At 38.5% G+C, this 16972-nt stretch overlaps 1 protein-coding gene across 4 annotated transcripts in view; it reads right to left on the reverse strand.

The window, feature by feature from the left end:
• Window positions 1-604: 604 nt before the first annotated feature.
• The window catches only part of PAPSS2 (3'-phosphoadenosine 5'-phosphosulfate synthase 2), a 111149-nt gene continuing 94781 nt past the window's right edge, over window positions 605-16972 (reverse strand). For all 4 annotated transcript variants that reach the window (XM_037804291.1, XM_037804290.1, XM_037804292.1 and 1 more), the window contains 4 exons: window positions 5637-5772; window positions 4282-4550; window positions 2994-3223; window positions 605-2411 (listed from right to left, as the gene is read on the reverse strand). In XM_037804291.1, coding sequence (XP_037660219.1) covers window positions 2270-2411; window positions 2994-3223; window positions 4282-4550; window positions 5637-5772 — 777 coding nt within the window. In that variant the 3' untranslated portion in view covers window positions 605-2269. The remainder of the gene's footprint in view (window positions 2412-2993; window positions 3224-4281; window positions 4551-5636; window positions 5773-16972) is intronic.

A 16972-nucleotide genomic window follows, 5' to 3' on the forward strand; every position in this document is an offset into this window, starting at 1 on the left:
GGAGGCTTATAAACCGGACGGTTAGAGAACCTTCACTTCTTCTTCAGCTGCTCAGTGAAGCTTTTCCTGGGGAGCTCGTCGAAGTTGCCAGTTCGTTTCCTGAGGAGTTCGTCAAAGTTGTCGGTTCGTTTCCTGAGGAGTTCTTCAAAGTTGCCGGTTCGTTTCCTGAGGAGTTCGTCAAAGTTGTCGGTTCGTTTCCCGAGGAGTTCGTCGGACGTCTTCCTTGGAGTTGACAGCTTGTTGACGGCTCTGCAGAATTTGGACTCGTGCGCTCCCGCAGTTGCGTGAGTCACTTTTACAATTTGATAATAAGAGACATCTCTCATTGATTCTGTTTCCAAGGAGAACCCTAACTAATACACCTTCCTACACACACACACACACACACACACACACACAGCAATCCAGTCACTTCTGAAAATTAAATGTAGTGCTTGGTTGAGACCATGTGTCATTTAGTTTTTAAAATGACATGAACGTGCCATGAACAAGGGCCTTGAAGAGAGTTGCTGCTACTGTCCCTCTCTAGTTGCTCACAGTCACAAAGCCCTCAATGGACATGTGGACAGTCCACACCCTGTGTTAGTATTAGAAAAGTCTCTGCTTTCATTTTGCGAAATTTATTAAAATAAGAACAAGCATCAGTTGTACATAGAAATAATCATTTGCACTAAGTGGTACTAAAGCAGAAGAGCAGTTTTAAATATATTTTTAAAATCACAAAATACATGGGTTAAGGCACTAAATCCTGTTTCATGTTTTCAATAAATACGCTGTTTTGTAAAAAGGCAGTAGTGAGTACCTCTGATTCAGTGAATTTGGGCACTGCACTACCAAAGACAGACACTTTGCTGTGGTCATTGTATGTAATTTCTCAAAAGAATTTTCATTATCTAAGATTAGCATTTTTTTAAAACTGCAAATACGAAAAAAAAATCACAGTTTTCTTTTTCCTGTTTAGGTCTCTTCCAGAGTGACCTATGTATAAAAGGTGCTGTATCTTCATATATTCCATGGCAACAATGAAACATGTAAAAGGTACAAAAGATTGCCTCTCAGGAAATAAAGCCATCAGAGGTGGGTTATCTCAGAGCAGCTTTGGAAAAGTATTTTTTTTTTTTTACTGCAGTAAAATCAGCTGTGTTTAGAAAACTCTGGACCTTCATTATCCAGGAAGGCTGCTCTGTAAGTGCCCACTGTTCCAGGCTGTGTTAAGCAGCTGAGGGAAATCGGACCCAGGGCCTGTGCTGTAGGTTGTAGCCAGCGCCAGACTGGCAGTCAAGTGGCCTGGGCCCTTGTCTGGTGCCATCATTACTTCGTAATAATGCTAATTCTTTTTTATAACAATACTAAGCAGCACAAAGCATGTGCATCGTCTCAGGTTGATCACCTGGTAAAATGAAAAGGTTGGATTCGGTGTTTTCTGATGTCCTTTCCAGCTCTAGCACCCTGTGAATCTCAGGGTATGAACTGTTTTCAGTTATAGTCAATACTGCTGCCACATAGGCCCAGCCACTCTGTAGGACACAATGACTGTAGCAAAGGGGGAAAATGAACTTTCTACAACATTGCCAGTTTGAGCCCTGAGGCAAATCCTTTTATCAAAGGACTGTGATTAAATTAAAAGTCGCCATTTAACTGAAGTTTTATTATTCATAGAAGGCCACTAAGATTTTTCATCTAATTAGACACTATAACTTTTGTGGCAGAGCTAGATTGCATGTATCTCTGAGATTAAATTCACATTTGGTTTCTCTAGTCAGGTGCACAAGAGACTGGGCAGTAACACTGTGCACAGGCATGAGCAAGGATCTTGACATGAGCCATGCCTCAATTAGGGTGACAAATCTTTTTCATCAATCTGACAGAAAAGGCTACTCATCTGATGAATTTTACTACTGGCATATGCCCCTGTGGTTGGAGTGCAGGTTAGCAAGACTTAAGCTGGCAAGTAAACTAGAGCTGGTAAAAACTTTAAGAAATCTGGGACCTACGTGTTCAGATGCAGTAAAGAATACAGTCATTTTCATTCTGAAATATATAACTATCACTTTCACCTGGTAAAATTTGGTCTTCAGTTTAACTTTTTTTTTTTCCTAAACAAAAATTGACGTTGACTTTACAGTATAGACACAATTTTATCCTTGTTATAAAACTAATTAAAAAATCAGCCATTGAGAAGCAACTGGATACCAAACATCTAATCACAAAAATATAGATAAGGGAATCAAAGAGCTCTTCAGGAAGAAACTCTGGAGTTAAAAGGCACTTAGTTGTTCTTTTCCAGGGACCTGTAGTAATCTGTCAGGACTTTCCATGCTTTAGGAGCCATGAAGCCTTCTGGGGGATTTTCTCCTTCCCGGGCGAGTTTCCTCATACGAGTTCCTGAGATGAAGTCAAATTCCGCATGCCTGTCACAAGGTAGCAACAAAGAACTCAGCACAAGTAAATAACATACACCTTAAGGATTCTTAGTTTAAGGTATGAGTTCTTAGATGCATTTCTTCTTTCTGTAAAATGCTGCATCTTTCAAGATGGGCAATTTGCTAAATCTATAGGTTAGTAAAGAAACTTGCAGAAGACAAGGGAAATAATGGCAGCTATCTGTTCAGTATTTACTGTGCACCTACTCTGTTCACAGAGGGTGCCTTGAGGCCAGAAACTATCGTCTAGTTCTCTGCCTACTTCTGTGAGCTCTGAGCCTGGTGAGTTGCACCATCAGTACTCATTGAAATCTTTTTTCCTATATTGACTTCTTTCACTGAATGTGCCAGGCACTCAGGGCATGCTGATGGAATGTATGTTGAGAGAGAAATACTTACTGAGCATTTACTGTATGCAAGGGGCTTTGTCTTGACTCGCAAGGGGCTCTCATTCCAATTCCAAAACGTGGAAATGGAATGGAGAGCCTAAGGTTTCCATAGGGCCAAAATTTTGCCTTAGCATTCCAGTTGTACAGAGGTTGATTAAAGTATTTTCTTATGGACACCTACCTTGCTGGATCATAGAAGTCCATGGCTTTTTTGGTTTTGTTGTAGGCAGCCACTCGGAATGGAATAATTTCCACACAGGTGAGACCAGGGGCCATGCTCAAGACCTTGCCCCCATGAGTGGGTTCATATAGGTCCTTCTTGTTCTCAGGGTGGGGCATTCCTGCAGGGTCCCGGCCCACAATGTAGAAACTGGCCCCTGCAATCATCCGAGACCTGCAGTGCCACTGAACCTGGGAAACATCACATAAGGGTCATGCTGGTCATCACTGGCCAACTCTGGGTCTCTGTTCACGGAGACACCTTTATACTATTTTCAGTGTACTTCAGTGATATGGGTCAACTAAAAATTGCAAGTATGGCCATGAGATGTCTAAGACTCCATGTTCTTTTCTTCAGGCCCTTGCTTGATCCTTTTGGGTAGAATAGGAGCTTTAAAGATGAGAATCTCCCCTTTTAGACACTGAGGTTTTATTTCCTGGTTTCTCCAAACAGGCTAGCAGAGCTGGAACATTCAGATCTTACTGTACTACTGGACTATATGAATTATACTTTCCAGTCTCTCCCTATCCAGAATAAGTCACAGTTTATAGGAAATTACAAACTCCAACATCTCATCTGACTGCCAATAGTGAGCTAATTACCTTTCACACACAGACATTGATTCCAGTTCAAAACAACACTGGGATTTCAAATTGAAATGCCTTCTTTAAAGCTCAGACAGAAATACAAAGGATGGAGAGAAAAGCTAAGGGCCTAGAGCTGCTTTGATCTGATTGAAGAATTCATTAGTCTCAGTGTGTGGCATTCCAAAGGGTTGGGACCCTTTCGATTCATCACAAGGTTGTTCAAATCTACTAAACTGGTGTTACCAAGAAAACCTCTGCTTGATAGGCTCACTGTATTACGATGAAAGGGAGATGTTATTCTTTTAAAGTCATTCTCTCCCTTCTAATGTAGCTCATAGAGAATGGTGAATCACTTAGAGTAACTGGGACTTCTGAAACTGAATATTAGATTAGATACAACTAGCTTTAACCCAGTTAAGCCACATTATCTACCTCATTCACACGCCAACCTTCATATTCTAAGGCATATTCTAAGGTTTAATTTGATATTTCTAGCATTTTTGTAAATTCTAAATGGAAATATAACTAAGATGGATAAAGAGATTCCTTAAGATTCCAGAATCTGCACGTGAAAGAAAGGATTCCAGAGACTCATTTGCTCTTCTGAGTAAAGTCTGAGCTACATCCTTGAGTCCCATTGCTCAGCTTAGGGAACTGCTCACCTCTGTAGGGCCAGCGTATAACATGGGAGATGGGAAGATGGCAACTATTGTTGACTTGGGATCCAGGACTCCTTCCTCGAGCACAGCTGCATGCTGCTTCATGCGCCAGTCCAGGGGCACATCGTCATCCTTGGTCCAGCCACCCAGAGGGTGTAGCAGGAGGACTGGGTGCTTGTAGCCCCTCTCCAGGAGCTGGCGGTGAGTGTCCTGCATCAACAAAGCATGCCCATTGTGGACAGGATTGCGCAACTGGAATGCAAACACGACATCTGGGAGAGGAAAGCAGAAAAGCCAAGGTCAAAGGAACACATAGTTGTCAATTGTCTACAAGAACAGAAGGAGAGACACAGCTATGTCTGTTGCTCAGTGCACTCATTAAATCCACTTGCTTTTGATTATCCACTGGAGAATACACCTGGTTTATTCAGAGTACTAATCCAAAGGCACCAACAAATGCCAGAATGCTCAGACAACGATCGGACTCAGAAGGGGAAAGCCCTCAAGGGAGAGCCTCACTCGGAAGTGGGAATATTTGTTGTCAGTACTTTTCTGGCAAACCAAGCTCAGGCATGGTCTGCATTAGTCAGTCCTCTTGCAACTGTACAAATCTTAACTTCCCAGGTAGGAAAATAATGATGAGGAAGGTTTTCTGCAGCCTGTGCAGGGCTTTAACGGTCTATGGATGAAAAAAAAAAAAAAGGATGTCACTTTCACTTGAAAGAAATCTTCAAAAGTCCTTCACTTAGTGATGGACTCCTGAGAGCCCTAAATTCTTTTTTCTGATTATGAAATGTAATAAATATATATTCATTATGGAAAACTTGGAAAAGGCAGACAATCCCAAAATAGAATATAAAAATCATGCATACTTCCATCCATTACTTTATCTCTCTTCAGAATGCACAGAGTAAAAAGTGAAAATATTCCCCTCCCCTTGGGTTCGACTCCAAGAGGTAGCCACTGTCATCTGCAGTTTGGAGCACATGCTGCCAGACTTCTGCTTCTACATAGAGAAGTAGATTACAGTTTTCAAAATTGTTTATATTTCATTTTGTTTGTTTCCAATATAAGTTTATGCTATACATACTACTCTGCAACTTGCCTTTTCACTTAATAAACACACCTTAGGCATCTTTCTGTGTCAGTGCATAATTTTAATTGCCCCTTGGTATTCTAATATATGGATGTTGTACAACTTTTTAAAATTGTTACCGATAAACATATCGATAGAAGATATTTCCAAGTTTTTTTTTAAGTGTAAAATGCTGATTTTTTATATCTTTAATTCTTTATTCAGAGAGTATCCTGAGGGTGGTAAGGAATATTAACAAATGCACCAGAGCTTTCCTACATACCAGCATTCATATCTTTACATTTCTGTTTGAGCTCCAGAGGTGTCAGGCGATATTGGTCCAGCCCATCGTTCCACCTTATTCTCTCCAGCACCTTCAGGTCTCCACCCACCAGCCAGTCCCCACTTTCCATCACCATCTAGAAAGAACATTAAAGTTGTTAATGATTATCATTGATTTTTTAAATTTATTTTTTTAATAAGCATTAATTTGATTTGTTTTTTTTAATCTGAAAAATTTTCTCCTTCTGGATCAATCTTTGGTTCTGGTTGAAGAACTGCCTTCAGTAGTTGTCTAGCATAGTGTTTCTCAAACTTTTTAGTTTAAAAAAGTTTATACTCATTATACTCTTAAAAATTTTATTGATCTCCAAAGAGCTTTTATTTATGTGGGATATACTTGTTATTTCCTATAAAGTGAATTAAAACAGAAACTTTAAAAAGATATAATTCATTTAAACTAATAATATATCTATTATATGTTAATAAAAATAACATTTTATTTTTAATGAAAAATAAACTTTTTTAAAGCAAAATTTGAAAGGAGAATGGCATTATTATACATTTTTGCAGATCTCTTTCATGTCTGCCTTAATAGACAATGGAATTCTCATATCTACTTATTCACTTTTAATCAGTTGCAATATTTTTGGTTGGCATATGTAAAGAAAATCCAACTACAGGCAAGTTGTCAGAAAAGGGAAGAATATTTGAATAGTCTTTTTATATATTGTGGATATTCTTTGATAGTACACCAAAACTCAAGTGCTAGTTTGTTGTAAGTTGTACTGTGGAATCTGAATCTGTATCAATGTACTTGTCATACTGTTACATTAAAATCCATTATACTTTGTTAATTGACAGGTAAACAATACTTCATATACTTGCTTTGGTTCCTGAGTAAAGTTTTTTTGTTTTGCTTTGTTTGGTTTGGTTTGGTTTGGTTTGGTTTGGTTTGGTTTGCTGAAGATGAAACTTTGACCTGCAGCTGACCACATGCACTTTCAGAGAAGCATCAGAGTAAAACTGTAACTGACAAGTAAATTTAGTTGTTTCTGTGACACATAACATTTTTCTAAGAATAAAAAAATACAGCATTCCATATACCCCCCTATTGTTGACACTTAGCATTGGTGTGGTACGTCTGATCCGACTGATGGAAGAATATTCAAATACTACTGTTAACTAGAGACCATATTTTGCTATAGGTGTATTTTTTTCCCATATACCACACTATTACTAACACCTTGTAGTAGTGGCATACACGTGTTCTAGTTCATGTAAGACTATTAATCACATTCATCTTCCACATCAGGATTCACTGTGTAACAGTCCCATGTTTCATCCTCTAGCTTTCCTTCTAGTGACACACACAACCCCAAACATCCCCTTTCAACCACAATCACACACATAATTCAGTGTTAACTAACCTCATGATAATGTGCTACCATTACCTCTATCCATTTCCAAACATTTACAATCAACCTTATTAAAAATCCTGCACAAATTAAGCATTAGCTCCCCATTCTCTACTCTCATTCTATCTCCTCATAGCCTATATTCTAGATAATAATGCCATGAATTTGCTCATTATACTTAGTCCATATTACTGAGATCATACCATATTTGTCCTTTTGTGTCTGGCTTATTTCACTCAACATAATATTCACAAGTTTATCCATGTTGCGTGCTTCAGGACTTCATTTCTTCTTACATGTGAATAATATTCCCTCATACATGTATACCACATTTTGTTTATCCATTTATCCGTTGAGGGACATTTGGGTTTCCATCTTTTTACAATTTTGAGTCATACCTCTGTGAACATGGGTGTGCAAATGTCTGTTCACGTCTGTGATTCCAGTTCTTCTGAATATATTCCTAGCAATGGGATTGCCACGTCACATGGCAGTTGTATACTTAGCTTCCTGAGGAACCCCCAAAGTGTCTTCCACAGTGGCTGTGCCATTTTACATTCCCACCAGCAGTGAATGAGTGTTCCTGTTTCTCCACATCCTCTCTAGCACTTCTAATTTTCTTTTTTTTTTTTTTTTGATAATGGCCATTCAAGTAGATGTGAAATGATATCTCATTGTGATTTTGATTTGCATTTCCCTAATAGCTAGTAATGCTCAGCATCTTTTCATGTGCTTTTTAGTCATTTGTATTCCCCTTTGGAAAAATGTTCAAGTCTTTTGCCCATTTTTAAATTGGGTTGTTTGTCTTTTTATTGCTGAGTTGTAGGATTTCTTTATATATTCTGGATATTAAGCCCTTATCAGATATGTGATTTCCAAATATTTTCACCCTTTGAGTAGGTTGCCTTTTCACCTTCTTGACAAAGTCCTTTGAAGCACAGAAGTATTCAATTTTGAGGAGGCCCCATTTATCTTTTTTTTTTTTTAATGCTTGTGCTCTGGGTGCAAAGTCTAAGAAACCACCACCTACCACAAAGTCTTTAAGATGCTTCCCTATGTTTTCTAGGAGTTTTATGGTCCTGGCTCTCATATTTATGTCTTTGATCCATTTTGAGTTAATTTTTGTAGAAGTTGTAAAGAAGAGATCTACTTTCTTTCTTTTGGATATGGATATCCAGTTTTCCTAGCACTGTTTGTTGAAGAGACTCTTCTGTCCCAGTTGGCAGCCTTGTCAAAAATCAGCTGACTATAGATGTGAAGATGTTTCTGAACTCTCAATTTGATTCCATTGATCAGTATGATCAGTATGTTGAACCACCCTTGCATACCAGGGATAAAACCCACTTGGTCATGGTGTATAATTCTTTTAATGTGCAGTTGGATTCAATTTGCAAGTATTTTGTTGAGGATTTTTGCATATATAGTCATTAGAGATTGGTCTGTAATTTTTTTTTTTTTCCTTGTAATGTCTTTATCTGGCTCTGGTATTAGGGTAATGTCGGCTTCATAAAATGAGTTAGGTAGTGTTCCCTCCTCTTCAATTTTTTGGAAGAGTATGAGTATGATTGATATTAATTCTCCTTGGAATGGTTGGTAAAATTCACCTATGAAGCCATGTGGCTCTGGGCTTTTCTTTTTTGGGAGGTTTTTGATGACTGACTCAATCTCTTTGCTTGTGATTGGTTTGTTGAGGCCTTCTATTTCTTCTTCTTTTTTTTTTTTTTTACATTTTATTTTGAAATAAATTCAAAGTTATAGGAACAGTTGCAAAAACAATACAAACCCCATACACAGAACTCCAGCATTCCCTGACCCCCCCCAATACCTCAATCCACTAACTTTAACATGTTGTCACACCGCTATTTCTTCCCCCCCCTCCCTCCCTCTCTCCATGTCATCCATCATCTATTGCTCTGTCTTCTGAACATATGAGAGCTAGCTGCACACATCCTTGAACAAACACTATAATTCACATATACAATTCCCACGAACAAGAACATTCTTTTATGCAATCCCATTAAGTGCAGCTAAGAAGTACAAGAGATTCAACAATGATACAAAGCTTACATTCTGTATTTCCTTTTCCTTATGTTTCAAATGTGTCCCTTTGAGCCTCCTGTCCTCCATCCTCAGATCCCATCCAGGGTCATCCTTGGCATTCAGCTGTCATCTATTTAGAATTTTTTTTCCCCTCAATTGTGGAAACATATATACAGCCTAAATCTTCCCATTCTACCCCCTCCCTAGCCTTCCATTAGTGGGATTAATCACATTTAGAATGTTGTAATGCTATCACCTTCCCACCATCCATTACTAGAAATTTCCCTTCACCTCAAACAGCAACCCTACACTCATTTCTTAACTCCCCATTGCCCCTTCCCCCATTTCTCTTAATCCATACTCTATTTTTCATCTCTATGGTCATATTCTCTGATAATTTCTTTGTGTTTACTGTGGGGCTTAAAATTAAACTCTTAAATCTGTAACACTCTTGTTTTTCTTTGATACCAACTTAATTTCAATTGGACGCATAAACTATGTACTATACTCCTCCATTCCCCCACCTTTATGTAGTTCTTGTCAAAAATAACATATTTTACATTGAGTTCAAAACCACTGATTTGTCATTAGAGTTTGTGTATTTTATATCATGTAGGAAGTAAATAGTGGAGTTACAATTCAAAAATTATTGACTTCTATTTGTATTCCATTGTGGTCAGAGATTGTGCTTTGAATATGGTCAGTTTTTTGTTTTTTTTTTTTAATTTATTGAGGCTTGTTTTATGTCCCAGCATATGGTCCATTCTGGAGAAAGGTCCATGATCACTAGAGAAAAATGAGTGTCCTGGTGATTTGGGATATAAGGTTCTATATATGTCTGTTAAAATTCTCTATATCTCTTTCTCCTTTGTTTCTCTGTCGGTAGGGCTCCGTTTAGTATATGAAGTAGGGCAGGTCTTTTATTGGCAAACTCTCTCAGCATTTGTTTGTGAAAAATTTAAGCTCTCCCTCAAATTTGAAGGAGAGTTTTGCTGGATAAAGTATTCTTGGTTGGAAATTTTTCTCTCTCAGAGTTTTAAATATGTCATGCCACTGCCTCCTCGCCTCCATGGTGGCCGCTGAGTAGTCACAACTTTGTCTTATGTTGTTTCCTTTGTATGTGGTGAATTGTTTTTCTCTTGCTGCTTTCAGAACTTGCTCCTTCTCTTCATTATTTGAAAGTCTGATCAGATTATGTCTTGGAGTGGGTTTATTTGGATGTATTCTATTTGGAGTTTGCTGGGCATTTATGCTTTGTGTATTTATATTGTGTAGAAGGTTTGGGAAGTTTTCCCCAACAATTTCTTTGAATACTCTTTCTAGACCTTTACCCTTCACTTGCCCTTCTGGGACACCAATGAGTCTTAAATTTGGATGTTTTATTTTATCTATCATATCCCTGAGATCCATTTTGATTTTTTCAATTTTTTTCTCCATTCTTTCTTTTGTTCTTTCATTATCTGTTCTGTGGACCTCTAGGACACTGAGTCGTTGTTCAGCTTCCTCTAATCTTGTATTATGAGTATCCAGAATCTTTTTAATTTGGCCAACAATTTCTTTTATTTCCATAAGATCTTCTATTTTTTTTAATTTAATCTTTGAATTTCTTCTTTATGCTCTTCTAGGGTCTTCTTTATGTCCCTTTTATCCTGTTCCATGGTCTTCTTCATGTCTTTTCTATCCTGTGCCATGTTTTCATTCCTCAACTGTGATTGTTTGAATAATTGTGCCAAGTACTATGTCTCTTCTGATATTTTGATTTGGGTGTTTGGGATTGGGTTCTCCATATCATCTCGTTTTATCATATGCATTAAGATTTTCTGTTGTTTTTGGCCTCTTGGCATTTGCTTTGCTTGATAGGGTTCTTTCAAGTTGTAAAAAAAAAAAAAAATACCAATCTAATTTTTCAGAAATACAAGATAGCGGCATACACTTTCTCCAACTAAACCAGCAGATGGCGTCTGTGAGTCACCTATACCCCTCAAGTGAGTTCTCCCCAATTCTGTCTCTATGGTGTGTGGGGAAATGATTTTTTGTGGGGTTCAGTTGGTGAACTCAGTTTGGGTTTGTTGTTGGAGCCATCGCCCTGAAGGTGGTGCATGTGTCTGGGTGGTCAGGGAGGCAGGGCTGCTTTAATATTCAAACCTCCCAGGTGTTCCCGGAGATCCAAGGCTGTTGGAAGAGTCTAAGCCTTCCTTTCAGTTTTGCCCCAGATTTTCTCTGTCGCTGACCCACAAACCACCAGCATTGACGTAGCGTTCTTGGGTTTTCCGAGCGGGCCCCCCTTCTCAGCTGTGATCTTCCAGGACCTCTGCTGAGGGAAGGCTGTGCTACGTCACTAGTGCGCGTCGTCCCTCAAGGGAAGCCCTGGGCCGCTGGGCCATGCAGGGGCGCTCTCTGCCTGATGCAAAGATTAGCCTATAATTCTTCACTGGTGTAAGTTCTGAATAAAAGGCAAGTAGTAGAGCTGGGCCCCACCCCTTTCCTCTTAGAGAAGATAGACGCCTTAGGGGGAGGTCATTAGCATTTCAATGGTCTCTCTCTGCCTGTGCCACACCCGTCTGGGTCACAGAACTGGGAACTGAAAATGGCTGAGTCTTTCTCCACTGAGTCGAAAAAGGAACAGAGCTAGTCCGAGGCAACCCTCCAGCTCTCCAAGGTCAGTCATCTCCCAGAGCCTCTGTCTACTTGTTGGGGATTCGTACCTCGTAGTGAGCAGTTCCCACTCACTAATTAAACTCCCAGCTGTAGTTCAGCTGAGCTATATTTGCTTGCTGGGAGAAAGCCTCTCTCTGGCACCATGAGGCTTTGTAGCTCGGGCTGTGGGGGAGGGTCTCCCAATTTGGATCCGCAGTTCTTACTTACAGATTTTATGCTGTGATCTTAGGCATTTCTCCCAATTTAGGTTGGTGTATGATGAGTGGACGGTCACGTCTGTCCCCCTGCAGTTATTCCAGATTATTTACTAGTTGTTTCTGTTTTTTTTTAGTTCCAGGGGGACTACTTAGCTTCCACTCCTCTCTATGCTGCCATCTTAGATCCTCACTCTGCAGTCTTCTATTTCTTCTTAAGTCAGTGTAGGTAGTTTCTGTGTTTCTAGAAAATTATTTCCTCATTATTCAGCCATTATTTCCTCATGTCATCTCAGTTGTCTAATTTGTTGGTGTACAGTTGTTCATATTATCCTCTTAGGGGTCTTTTTTATTTCACTGGGGTCAGTGGTTATGTGCCCCCCCTTTTTTTTTTAATTTGCATCTTCTTTTTTTCTTTCTCAGTCTAAGGGTTTGTCAATTTTATTGCTGTACTCAAAGAGCTTTTGGTTTTGTTGATTCTATTGATTTTTTTGTTCTCTATATCATTTATTTCCACTCTAATTTTTGTTATTTCTTTCCTTCTGCTTGCTTTGGAATTAGTTTGCTGTTTTTTCTCTATTTTCTCCAGGTGTTCAGTTAGGTCTTTCATTTTAGCTCCTTTCTCCTTTTTAATGTAGATGGTTTAGGGCTATAAATTTCCCTCTCAGCACTGCCTTTGCTGCATCCCATAAGGTTTGATATGTTGTGTTCTCATTTTCATTTATCTCAAGATATTTACTAATGTCTCTTGCAATTTCTTCTTTGATCCACTGATTGTTGAAGAGCATGTTTTTTAAGCACCATGTTTGTGAATTTTCCAGTTCTGTGGCTATTACTGATTTTCAGCTTCATTCCATTATGATCAGAGAAAGCTTTTATAATGTCAGTCTTTTAAAATGTATTAAGACTTGTTTTGTGACCCAAAATATGGTTTATCCTGGAGAATGATCCATGAGCATTTGAAAAGAATATATATTCTGCTGTTTGGGGTGCAATGTTCTATATATGTCTGTTAGGTCTAGTTAAATTCATTTATTAATATTATTCAAGTTCCCTGTTTCCTTATTGATCCTCTGTCTAGATGTGTTATCTGTTGATGAGAGTGGTGTGTTGACGTCTCCAACTATTGTTGATACATATATTTCTCCCTTCAGTTTTGCCAGTGTTTGCCTCATGCATTTTGGGGCACCCTGGTTAGGTGCATAAATATTTATAATTGTTTTTTCTTCTTGGTGGATTGCCCCTTTTATTAATATATAATGTCCCTCTTTTTTTCCTATAACAGTTTTCCATTTAAAGTCTATTTTGTCCGATATTATTATAGCTCCCCCAGCTTTTTTTGGTTACTGTTTGTGTGGAATATCTTCTTCCAACTTTTCACTTTCAGCTTATTTGTATCCTTGGGTCTAAGGCCAGTCTCTTGTAGACAGCATATAGATGTCTTAAATTTGCATCCATTTTGCCAGTCTGTGTCTTTTGATTGGGGAGTTTAATCCATTAACATTCACATTCAATGCTGTTACTGTAAAGGCAGTATTTATTTCAGCCATTTTATCCTTTGGCTTTCATATGTCATATCTTATTTTTGTCTCTCTTTTCACCCTTTTAGTTACCCTTACTAATATTGATTTGTATACTCTCCTCCAAGCCTCTCTCTCCTGTCTTTTCCTTTCAGCCTGCAGAACTCCCTTTAGTATTCCTTGTAGGGCAGGTGTCTTGTTAATGAACTCTCTCAGTTTCTGTTTATATGTGGATATTTTAAACTCACCCGCAATTCTGAAGGACAGTTTTGCCTTCATACCACTGCCTTCTCGCCTCCATGGTTTCTGATGAGACACTGGCACTTAAGTATTATTGAGTGTCTCTTGTAAGTGATGAGACTTTTCTGTAGCTGCTTCCAGGATTCTCTTTATCCTTGACATTTGACATTCTGAGTCATATGTCTTAGAGTAGGTCTATTTGGATTTATTTTATTTGGAGTACATTGTGCTTCTTGGACATGGATATACTGACTTTCCTAAGAGTTGGGAAGTTTTCGGCCGTTATTTCCTCACATATTCTTTCTGCCCCTTTTCCTTCTCCTTCTGGGACACCCATGATGCATATGTGTGCTTTGTTCTGTCATTCAATTCCCCGAGACCCTGCTCAATTTTTACTACTATTTTCTCTATCTGTTCTTTTATCTGTTCCATTTCAGATGCTCTGTCTTCTAACTCACTGATTCTTTCCTCTGCCTGTTCAAATCTGCTGTTGTATGCCTCTACTGTATTTTTAATCTCATCTATTCTGTCTTTCATTTCCATAAGTTCTGTTATTTTTTCTCTGTATGCTTTAGAATTCTTTATGTTCACCCAATGTCTTCCTAATATCCTTTATCTCTTTAGCCATATTTTCCTTCATCTCCTCGAATTGATTTAGGAGATTTGTTTGAATATCATTGATTAGTTCCAAATGCTGTGCCTCATCTGAAGTTTTAATTTATTCCTTCAAGAGGTCCATATCGTCCTCTTTATTAATATGGCTTGTCATTGTTTGCTGACGTCCAGGCAGCTGATTATTTTGATGAGTTTACGCTGATATTCAGTTCCTCTTTCTTGCCTAGGGTTTTATTGTTGACTGGCTTTGTGTTACAGCTCTTTCACTTTTGGTTAGACTTATTCTAGATCTTTAGAAATACCCAAGTTTAACTGGTCAAAACTGGGCTAGGGACCAGTTCCAAAGGTCCCTAGGAAGGAGAACAGGAAAGACACACACAAAAAAAGCCTCTTTTTTTACCCCCTTTAGCTCCCCAAAGGTGCACTTTCCTGGCCTGCCCAATGGATGGTGCACCTCTGCAAACCTTTCCCGCAGCAGAGGGGTGTATGTTTTCAACCTCCTTCAGGCAGTGTTGAAACAATAGCCACCAGAGGCCGTTCTCCTGGCAGGCTAGAACCATGATTGAGGGCTGGAGCCTAGCAGTCCAAACTTGCCAATCAGAAGCCTCACTTGGGACTTGACCATGCCCCGCTGCTTCCCAGGAAGGCACCTGCACTCTCCTCTCTTTGCCAAGTCAGCCATGGACCATAACTGAGACAAGCCTAAGGGTGGCCGGTGGGTGCCAGTCCCTGCCACTGGAGCAGTTCACTCAGTTTCTGTTGCAGCTTCTGAGACTCATTATCCCGCTCTTTCCTGGGTGCTGTGTGGCGCTCCCAGGCCTCCAGAACTCCAAACCACTGATTCAGACAGTTTCTGCCTGGCCACTAGCTGCTAAGAATCTAAATGAGGAGACCTAATCAGAAAATGTATGGTAGGTACAGCGCTTGTCTTTAATTCTTCAATATTAAGGACTATTAATTCCACGATGAAAAGTTAGTTTAGGGGCTAAGGATACAAGTAGCCCATTTTGCATTCCCTTTTAGTTCCAAAATAAGATGGAAAAAAAATGTTTAATAACTTCATCCTCATTTATCACTTTTATATTATTTTGCCCGCCTTATTCAAAGTAAGGATGTCATTAGGAGGTGTATTATTCCAAGGCCTTTTTCAGAAACTGAGCCTATTTGTTATTTCAATGGATACTTATTCCTGGTGCTTTTTAACTGGGTGTTAACATTTTTAGGATGACTCAACAGTTTTAATAATGGTGTCAAGATTCCAAATTAACATATTCATTTGATTGAAGCAGGAGTCCTAGAAGCAAATGAATGGTGATAATAATAGGTCATTTTCCATTTACCTTCCTCTGATTAAGGGACAGAAAAGGAACACTAGCTAAGGAAGGGCAGGTGAAGTGATGTCAAAATAACTGCCTTCAATTTTATATTTTTTTCTATTTTTTTCCCTTTGTTTTGTTTTTGCTAATAGGGAATTGTTTTCTCAGAAACAAGTAGAAAAGTAGAGTTCGAGTGATTGTATTTAATCTTTTTTAAAAATAAAATTGCGATACAATCAAATTGCTCACATTATCAAAGCTACATTTCCTGTAATTTAATTTGAAGTTTGTGACACACAACTCGAACCTTTACTTATTTACGACAAGAAATTCATATCTTGGTGTGTGGCTGTATTTGTAGACTGCTTAACCTAATTTGCAAATTGTTTCTGTCTGCAGTTTTGCAAAGCAATGAAAATGATTTGTTGTACTCTGTATTCAATTCTGTATAGAGTATAAAAATTATTTTTATTAAATAAATATTTTACTGTATAAAAAAATTTTCTTGCTTGAAAGCTCAAATGTTATTGGCAATCAGTACTCTCAGTTCTTTTCCTTGAAGTGATGGGTTCACTTTGTTCATTTTGAAAAATATCTGCCAAATGCCCAAACTTTAATAATCCTAGTTTAGCTGTTATTCTTTCAAATAAAAAGTGTTCCATGGAAAAAAGAAAAGGCTAATTCCACTCATAGCTCAAACAATTGCGGAAGTGCTTTTCCTCGAGGCATCCATTGTACATAGGTGTGTAGAAGTACTTTAATGTGTACCTCCCATTTTGTTACCCAGAATATTAAAAAGACATGGTCTCAAGGTTCAAGATCTAATACCATTTTTACTGTTTCAGCAGGAACATTCTTAAGTGAAACTAGCATTGTTTTTACTGCCAGTGCAGTGGTGAAGAATACGATGACTACCAGTATTGTTAGTTACTACTATCTTAAGTGGTGTTAAGATGACAGCAGTTTTATCCTACCATGCTTTTGTACCACCAGTGAAATGTCACTAGAGTAAGGCAAACAATGTCTTAGTATTATGAACATAGTTAGCTTGCAGAGGTCCTGGAAAAGTCTCAGTAACCTCAGGATTTGTAAACCACAATTTGAGAACTGCCGCTAGCACTTCCTAACACAGGTTATCTTATTTTCAATAAGACTCAAAATAGAGACCCTGGAAAAAGAATCAGACAAGTTGTTTTCTACCAGTTTCTTAGCACAATTTCTGTGGAAACTTTCAAAAGAAGCATCCTCCTCTTATCCCCAATTTTAAAACAAAAGGAAACGTCCAAAGAGCAACAAAACGTAGCCACATCCACATCCAAGACTAAGCACAGACTTGCTA

Source organism: Choloepus didactylus, chromosome 15 (assembly GCF_015220235.1).
Source record: "Choloepus didactylus isolate mChoDid1 chromosome 15, mChoDid1.pri, whole genome shotgun sequence".
Lineage (NCBI taxonomy): Eukaryota > Metazoa > Chordata > Mammalia > Pilosa > Megalonychidae > Choloepus > Choloepus didactylus.